This window comes from Hipposideros armiger, unplaced genomic scaffold, assembly GCF_001890085.2.
Source record: "Hipposideros armiger isolate ML-2016 unplaced genomic scaffold, ASM189008v1 scaffold_1240, whole genome shotgun sequence".
Classification (NCBI taxonomy): Eukaryota; Metazoa; Chordata; class Mammalia; order Chiroptera; family Hipposideridae; genus Hipposideros; species Hipposideros armiger.
The window spans coordinates 26,768-37,399 of NW_017732590.1; the positions used below are offsets into that span (position 1 = coordinate 26,768).

General features: G+C 53.2%; 1 protein-coding gene across 1 annotated transcript in view; it reads right to left on the reverse strand.

Moving 5' to 3' along the window:
• Nucleotides 1-1,491: 1,491 nt before the first annotated feature.
• F11R (F11 receptor) overlaps nucleotides 1,492-10,632 on the reverse strand; it is a 28,908-nt gene continuing 19,767 nt past the window's right edge. The window contains exons 2-11 of the mRNA XM_019633125.1: nucleotides 6,245-6,313; nucleotides 6,022-6,129; nucleotides 5,725-5,871; nucleotides 5,269-5,471; nucleotides 5,019-5,121; nucleotides 4,782-4,889; nucleotides 4,575-4,587; nucleotides 4,267-4,315; nucleotides 4,046-4,110; nucleotides 1,492-2,524 (exon numbers count right to left, since the gene is read on the reverse strand). Coding sequence (XP_019488670.1) covers nucleotides 4,075-4,110; nucleotides 4,267-4,315; nucleotides 4,575-4,587; nucleotides 4,782-4,889; nucleotides 5,019-5,121; nucleotides 5,269-5,471; nucleotides 5,725-5,871; nucleotides 6,022-6,129; nucleotides 6,245-6,313 — 836 coding nt within the window. The 3' untranslated portion in view covers nucleotides 1,492-2,524; nucleotides 4,046-4,074. The remainder of the gene's footprint in view (nucleotides 2,525-4,045; nucleotides 4,111-4,266; nucleotides 4,316-4,574; nucleotides 4,588-4,781; nucleotides 4,890-5,018; nucleotides 5,122-5,268; nucleotides 5,472-5,724; nucleotides 5,872-6,021; nucleotides 6,130-6,244; nucleotides 6,314-10,632) is intronic.

Below are 10,632 nucleotides of genomic sequence, written 5' to 3' on the forward strand. Positions count from 1 at the left end.
ACCATCAGCAAAGATGGGACTGATCACTCCTGCCTACTGAGATCGTTTTGACTCTCATTCTGCAAGCTGATGAGGTTGCCCTTCCATCTAACTGCTTACCATCCACAAATATGACATACATACATTCTCATGAGTCATTAGCAGAAATGCAGTGAGGTTTACCCCTCATTCCAGAAGGTGGCACTCATAGGCGCTCTGTTTTGTCGCGCTCACTTGTCGCAGTCCTGTAGGTCCTGTTGGGATGGCAGACTCGAGTGATATTCAGTCACAGCTCAGAGGAAACCCCAGGCACTGCAGTACTGTCGCTGTCCTCTCTCCCAACACCCACATTCCCGCCTGTACAGAGGAAGTTATCTTGCTTCGCTCCGCCTGCTTTGTTTTCCTTTCAGGGTCGCTGAGAGCAGGGCGTGGGCTCCCCAACCCCTCCCAGCTGTCCAAACCCCAGACGTCCCACTTATCTAGTACTGATTGTGGGAACTGACAAGTTCCTTGTAATTTCTGTGCCTCTAGTCATTCAACAAGTTACCCAAAAAGAAGAAAAAAGATCCAATTCATATTAGAATTTTACATCTAGTAACAGAAAAGGGATAAATTGGAGGAGCTCCAGAATGATTTTTTCTGTAAGTGGAAGTTGCACTTCTTCATTTATCCCCTTTAAGCTGTCGCCCTGCCCAACAGAACACACTGTCCCCTCACTTAGAAGTGGACCAACTCATTTCCGTCCTCTTCCTCTCCCCCGGCCTTCACCTGTAGATGCTGTTCAGACAAGAACACGTGCTTAACACGCATTCATTTAATCCCTGGTCACGGGGGTTCATGTCTCAAAACACCCATCTCCATGAAACTGCCCTATTCCCCATCCCCCAAGTCTCACTTTAACATGAGAAATGTCCATTTTAGTAATTCCCATTTAAGCACAGACCCAGGGTAAGTTAAAGTGTAATTATCAAGGCTTGGAGAAGGGTATCTCTAATTTCTTTCTTTCTTTTTTTTAAAGATTTTATTGGGGAATTGAAGGAGGGGAACAGCGCTGGGGAATCAGGGAAGGGGAACAGACAAGTTGCTATCCTTTTGTTCTTCAGTCTAGTTGTGGAGGACGTCACTTCACTGGCCCATGTTGGTATTATCGTTGTGCTCTTCCCGGGTGAGGCAGATCAGTCGCCGGCCTCTGGACGGCCGCTCACAGCGGCTGCTGGCAGCTCACAGTGGCTGCTGGCAGCTCACAGTAGCCCATGGCAACCCAATGCAGCAGGGGCTGCAGCCTACGCCGACGACTCACGGCAGCCTTCCTCCATCCAGGTCGAGCTGTTGTTCAGCATCTTAGCTGTAGAGGGCAGCGTCACTGGCCCTCATATGTGGGATCCGAACCGGGGACCTGCTGCTCAGAGCTGGTGTCCCAAGTCAGCTCCTAACCAACGCGCCCCTCGGTCGGCCCCTCTAATTTCTTAAACAATAAAGCTATCAGGAGGATTTTGAATGGATGCATCATTCTGGGAGTCTCAACTCTTTTAATGTAGGACTTCAGGATATAAACAAACTCAATGTGAAAAATAAACATTTATTACAAAAATCAGTTTTGACATTGTACAATGAAAGCAGAAAAGGTGTTTTCTGACTCAAAAGGGGCGGCTGTAAGCTGCAGGGGTGAATGCCAAGGCTGGTGCCAACTGCCTCTACTCACAAGTGGCTTAGGGAGTGGGGGGCTTACAGGGGCAGAGTCACTGCGGCCTCGCCACACACCACCCAACAGGGTACAGAGCTGAAACATGCTTTAAAATCGCATGCTTACTGAACCATTTCATAATCTTTGCTTTTATTGTCTAATTTGATCTCACTTTTATCTGGAAAATTTTTTTGGTTCGCGTGTGACCTATACCTAATTGTTTGACTTGTCCTGTTTGTCCTTTTGGGTCCTTGCTACAAAATTCAAATCTGTTGGGAATATCCAGGTGAGGGAGCAGAGTACAGCCAAGCAGTACTTAGTATCCTCCACAGAAATAAGCAAAATGACCCTAGAAAACCCGATTTGCCCTCCTGCTAGTTAATCAATAGACTGGGGGACAGTGGTAGATGGGGACACAGTAATTTAAGGGCAAAGAAGGGATTGACAGGAAGACGAGGACAGGCAGGCCTGCTCAGTCCTGCGCTCGCTCACACGCAGCTGGCCTCAGGCCCTGTCTCCAACAATCTTTTCCACAAACACCCACCCCACCACAGAAAGCAGCAGCTACTGCTGAAGATGGGGTCTCCACATGGTCTGAGATGTCCTCCTGCCTCAGGCTCCAGCACTTTCTCCTGCAGCCTCAGGAGCTGGGTGGAGGCATCTGGTCAGCAGAGGTGGACGGCAGGCTTTCTCTCCTCACTCAGGGGCTCAGCCTCGCATGGGGTGCCACCCTCCAGCAGGGGAGGCCTGGCACAGGGTCCAGTGTTTGGAGCTCCACCCTGAGACAGGATGCGGGAGGGGCCAGACAGGAAGGGGCGGGACCAGCCCAGGTTGCTGGGAATCAGGGCTTCCGGCATTTTCCTGTTTGTACAAAGGAGACCAAGAGCCTCACTGCCCCACTCACAGCAAGAAGCTTCAACAAACCAGGTTTTTATTTCCAGCAACATCTGGCTGCACACAAACTCACAAACACAAACCCACCACGTGCTGAGAAGCTCTCCAGCACACACTGATGTCAGCACAGAACCAGGAGCACATGCACTCAGCGGATGTTGCCACGCAGCTGTCCAGCCATCAGTCCCCCGCGCTTAACCCTAAATTGACCCTTTTGAGGACACTGCTCATACACCTTGCGTCTCCCTGTTTGGCCCCAAAAGATGGCTGGTTAGTTAATGACGGGTGAAATCCCTCAAGGAAGGAACAACCTAAGACAGGCACAGTTGGCATGGGGGCCATTAGGAGAAATCTCGGGGCTGATGGGAGGTGGGCATGGGCCCTCACCTGCCCTCCAAAGAGACTGGAGGTCTTCTACCTCTGTAGCTACATTCCTTCCCTCAACCTGCTTAGGAAGTACCTGATGATCTGTCCTCAGCATAATCATCTTATCTTCCTGGGGTCATATGCAGGGTGTATGAAGGCAGAGCATCTGTCTTATTGCCAAGGGTGGACTCTCGGTAATAGCAGCTTGCAGGCATGGGTAATCTGGCTTGAGCAAGTTCTCAGGAATGAGACTCACAGACTGTGGAGAGAACAACGCTACTTCCGGGTGGGTGGAGAAATAAAAGCGGTGTCGCCCAATTAGGGGCTCTTAGTCCACGAGGCTGGAGACCCCTGGCCCCACGCTCATTTAACTCTTGGCTGCTGTTTCTTTTATTTCTTAACCCTTCGCCGCCCCCTCTCGTTCTCCCACTGCCCATGTCGTGCGGGACGCAACAAGCAGACAGTGTGACACACGTCCCCACAGCCAAGCAGACACAGCGTCAGAGGGTCCATCCAGCTGTTCAGCCAAAGGAAGGGTGATGGTTCAAGCTACCAGCTCCAGCTTTCGTTTCTTTAGATCAGTGGTTAAACACTCCGCTTCACGTCCCCTGAAAGCTTACTGTGCTCCCCACAACAAAAGGACAACTGACATGGTTGGCGTCTGTCTGCTTCTGGGATTTCCTGAGGGAAGGCAAAGGCCGAAGGGACCATTTCAGTTGCTCCGGTCCACAGGCCCCACTCAACAATGGCTGATCCCGGTTCTCAGAGCAGCGCGAGAGGAAACAGCTGAGGAATTGGGCTCAAGGGGCCTGTAGGATGGTGGCTACACCTGGGGATGAGCGCCCCGCCGCTCCTACCGTCTACTTGGGAGGGAAGTGAACAGGCATCGCTCTGCACCCCTGCTTGATCCCACAGAGGGATGGGAACGAAAGCTTTACAGAGTCCTGGCCACTCAGCGGTGGTGGGAAAGGAAGGGACGCATAACAAGGAAGGGGCACGTAGCTGACGTTATTAAAAAACACATCTGAACTAAAATAAAAGTGGGGGCCCCTGTGGGGGGGCTGGAAAACAAATAAGGCATCCTGTGAAGCTACAGACATCAGGGGCCGAGTCTGGTAGCACCTGAGACAGGCAAGCGCAGAGAACCAGGGTCACACCAGGAATGAAGAGGTCTGTCTGAATTCCCCCTGGAGAAACGAAACACCAGTCAATTCTCTGTCTTCTTTAGCTGATGGTCCACCCCCCCCCCACCCCCGCACCCCATCCACACACATACAAATGCAGGCCAGAAGCCCCTCACTCCAGCTGGGACGCCTTCTCCGTCCCAGCGCTGGCATACTCACCTCACTTCGAGCAGTGGCCTGGCTGTAAATCACCTTTTTACTTGCGGTCCTGCAGACAAGCCAGAAGATGGAGACCTCAGTCCCCTTGTCCCTCGCCCCCTCCTTCACCTCCGCTGGCCACCTTTCGAGGCCAGAACTGAGAACTTTACAGAAGCAGAGGGCCACAGGGAACAAAGGTAGAAAGGCAGGTGTCTTCCCTACCAGGCCGGTGGCCTCCACCTCTAACCCCCTCCCCTGGCCATCTTAGCTTCAGGTCACATGCGTCCTGTTCTCAGCCTCAGGGAGCCCAAGCACAGCACCTCACTCACCCTTTCTTCATTCCTAAAAGAGAAGAAATGGGGGATGAGGTCAGCAGGGCAGGAGATGCATGAGCGCCAGGCTGTGGGTGTCGGTGCTCCCCTGACCATAAGCCCTGCGCACGCAGGCCGTGTCAGGATGGTACTCAGCTGGCACCCAAGGACCGGGCCCTGAAATGGGGATAGTGCGAAGCAAAGTCTTCAAGGGCAGATACTCACTGTCAAAGTAGCCTCGGCTGTAGGCGAACCAGATGCCGAAAATCAAGACTCCAAGGAGAATGAGGGTGACTAGGACAGCGGCCACAATGCCCCCCACATTCAGCTCCGCTGCAAGACACCGAAAGGTCGGGCGCGTGAGCGCTTGCTTGCTCAGGACCGACACCGCCACTGAGCTGGGCGAGCAGACCCCCACCCCCCCACCCCCGTCTGAGCCCACCCTGCCACACCCTCGCTCACCAGCTTCCATGCGCACGGGGTCTGACCTCACGGGCGTCCCAAACCCGTTCTGGGCCTGACACATATATTCTCCTGTGTCAGAGGCTGACACCGGGTCAAAGACCTGGGGGGCAGGACACATTCAGCTTCCTGCCTCCACGCCAGTCCCTACCTTTCCCGTCCTCTGGCCCGAACGCCACGCTCGCCCTGTTGCGTGTTCTTCCCCCCACCTTTGGGGCTCTGTGTCCCTGCCCCTCATCCCCGTCCATACCAGCTCCCCTGTCTTGTGGTTCAGGGTGTAGGAGGAGTTGCTGAAGGCACGGCTGCTCTTGGGCTCCGTGGGCATCTGGGCCCCGTCCCTGAACCAGTAATACTCGGAGGGCGGGGAGCCATCTTCCTCAGAGCAGGTCAGCACCGCCCGGCTCCCGATGGTGGCAGACGAGGGGATGCTGACTGTAGGTTTGGATGGAGGCACTGGGGAGGGAGAGGAGGTGCTGGTCAAGGGCAGAGAGGGCTGCGGGCCGCAGGCGGCCGCCAAGGACGACACCCCAGCCGTCAGCCCCAGCCTCCCCCCCTTGCCATGCGAGTTCCCCCCAGCCAGGGCCTGGTCCCCTCAGCCAGCACCGTGACTAAGCATCCCCCACCCACACACAACGAGGTGTACGGCCCACCGGGGGAGCAACTGACGCAACTGACTCCAGGCCCCCACGGAGACAGGGGCACGTACCGAGCACAAGGAGCTGGACGCTGACCTCCCCGTAGGTGTTGCCGCCTTCATCAGAGACCATACACGTGTACGTGCCTGTGTCTTTCCGGGTCACGGAATGGAAGGTGATGTCACTATGGGAGAAGGTAACTCGGTCCTCGTAGGAAGCTGCCCGGAGACAGGAGCAGGGGAAACTGGTGATGGTGGCCCCCAAGGCACAGGGGCACCGAGCCCCAGGGGGTGCCCCCCGGAACCCAGGCACCCAGGTGGATGGGCCCCTCCACAGCCCCAGCGACAGGAAGGGGCGGAGTGGCTCACCCGTGATCTTGTTGTTGTAGCAAACGAGGCTGGTGGTGTCGCCTTGGGCAAACTTCCACTCCACTCGCGGAGAGGAGAAGCCAGAGTAGGCACAGGGCAGCTTGGCGCCTGCAGCGGGAGGGAGTGGGCGCAGGAAGGGGCGTGAAGACGGGCGTGGGCGGGCACTCCCAGGTCCCCAGGGGTCTTCCCTCCATCCCACCCCCACCAGCCCCTGCAAACTCACGTTTATTCTCAGCAACTCTAACTTCAGGTTCCGTAGTGTACACGGCACCCCTGCCCAACGCCAGTGAGCCTGCGGGAGGGGAGGGGGCGTCAGGAGGGCACAGGGAGGCACCCTCCCAGCTGGGCACACGGAGGGGGGCTCACAGCCTCACAAGGAACTTAAATATCTTTCTTTTTTTTTTTTTAAAGATTTTATTGGGAAATTGGGGAAGGGGAACAGACAAGTTGCTGTCCTTTGGTTCTTCAGTCTAGTTGTGGAGGATTCACTGGCCCATGTCGGTATTATCATTGTGCTCTTCCCAGGTGAGGCAGTCGCTTGCCAGCCATTGGACGGCTGCTCACATAACTCACAGCAGCCCACTGCAGCCTCAGTGCAGCCTACACCGTCACCAGTGACTCACGGCAGCCCAGCTCCAAGTTGAGCTGTTGTTCACCATCTTAGCTGTAGAGGGCGCAGCGTCACTGGCCTCATGTGGGATCCGAACCGCGGCCCTGCTGCTCAGAGCTGGCATCCCAATCCAGCTCTTAACCAACGTGCCACTCGGCCGACCCTTAAATACCTTCAAGTGCCTTCCGCTAGGACTGCAGGCCAATGCTTTTTCATCAATGGAAATAAAGTGCTTTTTTACAATGTAACTTCTCTCACTGTGACTCCTCCGTAATCTCATTAGGGTCCCACTAGTCTCCCCAAATGGAATTTCATAGTTCAGAAAAAGCATCTCAATTGCAGCCACTTGTCAGACAGTCCTGGCAGGAAGCCACCACAGCGAGGGAAGGGAGTGTGGGACAACCACGCGTGGATTTGTAAAGTGCTCTCACAGATGTACACCGTTTATTCCTTGAAACAAGTCCGACAGATCAGCAGGGCAAGTACCATTCCAATTTTCCAGGAGGGACTGAGATGGGGAGGGAGGGAGGGAGCCCTCACCAACAGCTTCTGACGTGCAGTGAGGACCAAAACCGGGCTCCTTTCACCGTTAGCACCTCCTCCTCCCGCAGGAAGGACAGGAGAAAAGGGGGAGTGCAGAAGGGTGGAGAGGTGTGGTGAGGGGAGACATTGGGGGGCCCCAGCAGGGGTCCCAGGGGGCTCAAACCATCCAGAGTGAGCACCAGGGACAGGATTCTGGGACAGCGGATGGCACTTGCAGTTACTCTCAGTGTTTTCAAAGCTCAGACTCAGGACGTCTGCTCTGTTGACAGCCTTAGGTCACATGCCTGTCTTCCTGAGACACGTGCAAGCACGCCTGTTACATGCAGCACTTTCCCCCTTTATTTATTAGTTACGCACAAACCATGGTCTCTCCACCTCTGAGACTCCCTTCACTCACCTGAAACACGAAAGGTTTTAACCAGATGCTCTCTCAAGTCCTTCAGCTTCTTCTTTTTTAGGCATTCATGTTGACGTGCATTTATTTCAATTTTACAAACAACACTAATCATTTTCTCCCCCATTTTACAGATGAGAAAATTAGCTGCCTAAAAGGTAAGAGGCTGACAGAGGTTTTCGTAGTTGGGAAGTGGCAGAGATCGGGTGAGCAGACAGGTTACTCCTATACCCTCTTTTTTCTTTACTGTATCATACGTTTAGTAACCACGCTTTCTCAGAAAAGCCACTGGTTTCATGGAGGCAAATTATGTAATACAATGGCATTCTTTTAAAAGTCAGGCCCATTTTTGGTCGGCCGAGTGGCTCAGCTGGTCAAGAGTGCAAGCTCTGAGCAACAGCGGTTTGATGCCTGGCCTGAGCTGAGCTGCCAACAGGTGGCAGGATAGCTCAGCTAAAAATATAAAATAAAATAAAATAAATAAATAAAAGTCAGACCCGTTTTTATGTATACATTCTAATAATATTACCTGTATGTGTGTATCTTGCATTACATTTTTTTTTAAGATTTTTATTGGGGAATTGGGGGAAGGGGAACAGACAAGCTGCTGTCCCTTTGTTCTTCAGTCTAGTTGTGGAGGACGCCACTTCACTGGCCCAAGCTGGCACCATCACTGCACTCCTCCCAGGCGAGGCAGATCACTCGCCGGCCTCTGGACAGCCGCTCACTGCGGCTGCTGGCCGCTCATGCTAGCTGCTGGCTACACACAGTAGCCCACGGCAACCCACTGCCACAGGGGCCGCAGCCCACGCCGTCCCCACGGCAGCCCAGCTCCAGGTTGAGCTGTTGTTCAGCATCTTAGCTGTGGAGGGCAGTGTCACTGGCCCTCATATGTGGGATCCGAACCGGGGCCCTCCGGCGTCCCAAGCCAGCCCCCAACCATCGCGCCACTTGGCCAGTCCTTGCATTACATTTTAATGTCAACTCTATAATCAAATGTAATAACAGATACAGAAATTAAGTCCAACAACTTGACGCAATTGGCAGCTGAGGACCTGGAAGTCTCAACTCTCGTCGACAATGCTGATAATGAAATGCTTGATTTTTGTCAAGTCAGCATTCTCTGCTTTAATGCTCAGAACTTGTTTTTCTAAGATTCTCAGATTTTACAAGGTGTTACCTGTGGTGAGCACCGTGGCGCCTGAACCAGACCTCTCTCTTCAGGAAGGAGTGACTATTCCCAGCTGCTAGGACTGCTGCCAGCACTCCGCCCTCTGAGAACAGCAAGAGCACTGTGAGCTGGGACACACCTCCCCTCCTGCCAGGGGCAGGGGCGCGGCACCAGTGCCTGATCAAGGACAAGATGGGTGTAGGAAGGCCCAGCTCCCCCACTCGGGACAACACTGATGGTGGACCTGCTCCAAAGCCTCCAGTGCGACTTCAGACTTCACATGTCCCTCTGCCCAGAGCCTCCGCCTTCCCCTCCTGCCATAGATGTGGGGCCCAAGAATGTCCTGGGACGATGACTGACATGTCAGAGTCAGCGTCCCAAGAACCCAGCTTCTGACACCACCCAGATACAGAACAGCTTCCCATTAAACTAAACACTAGCCTTTGAAGTAAAGGGCGGCACACATACAAAAACAAACAAAAAAAAAAACACGAAAAAACCGCAGCATATGAATGTGATGGTTTTTTCCCTGCATTACTTATGCCTTTAGCTGAAGTTCTTTTCTGATTCCTCTGAGATCAACAGATCTGAAGTACATTCAGGAATTACACCCAATACATGCAAACGTTGTGGGCTACACGTCTCCCTTCTCCTCACTGACCCTTGGTCCAGGCCTCTTCTCTTGTTTATAATCCAGGGCCCCCCACCTCAGGGCCTCCCCCCTCCCCAGAGGCAGGACCACGCCTGCCTGCCTGCCTGTGCCGGCTGCCAATACTCAACCCGACTGTGGCTGCCTCTCTCGCGGTGACTCCAGCTCGCCGCCATGCCTCTCCTACCACCTCAGGACACCTCGGCCATCAGGTCTACAGTCCCCCTCTCATTCCTGGAACCAGACTGCCTACATTAAGATCCATCTCTGTTACTTACGAGGCTGTGTGACCTGGCCAAGCCACTTAGTCACTTTGAACCTCAGTTTACCCATTTGTAAAATGGGGAATAACAGTTTCTACATCATAAGGCTGTTGAGAGTTAAACTAATACAAAGTACTTACAACAGTGTCTGACCAACAAGAAGCACCAGATCACCATTATATCTTATCGTTCTCATCATCTGCACACACGTCTTTGTATGACTTTAACATTTTCTTCAATAAGACATATAAATAAATACAAATACTGCCTGGAAATCCAGCCCACCAAACCATCTCTCCTGTATCACTGTAACTGCCTTGGAAAGACGAACTCTTTTCTAGAAGCTTCACGGATAGGCCAGCAGAAGCGAGGGCTTTCCCTCACCGCACCCCATCGACATTGGCACACACGGCCATTCTCCCTGCCACTCCCTCATCTCCTCTGTCTCCCCTTGCCTCATCCCGGCCCCCTTATTGCCCTTAACCGTGGATCTACACTTGTTGTACTGCTCACATATACAGAAGTCCTACTAATGCACACAGTAAACCAAAACAGGAGGAAATGTCATCCTTTCCACTGTGATGTTTAATTTGCTCTCAGGTCACAAAAAAGAAGTCAGAGTATTTGTGCCCTTTCACGTGCAGAAAACCTTCCTTTATCTTGCACCCCGCTCTAGATGGAAAGCTCTCCCCGCTTTCTCTTCACGCTTAAGAAAGTCGTCTACACACAGCTTCCAGCCAACACACCCACGCACCGCTCACCCTTCTGTAGCATGGCTTTGGTTCTCACCTTGGAATTACAATGGCTTTTACCAGTACGTCATCATCGTATTCCTCAATTCTAAGATAAGAGCTTCTTGGGGGAAATTATGTTAAAAATATATACGCGGGCCAGCCGAGTGGCGCGATGGTTAAGAACTCGCTTGGGATGCCAGAGGGCCCCGGTTCGGATCCCACATATGAGGGCCAGTGACACTGCCCT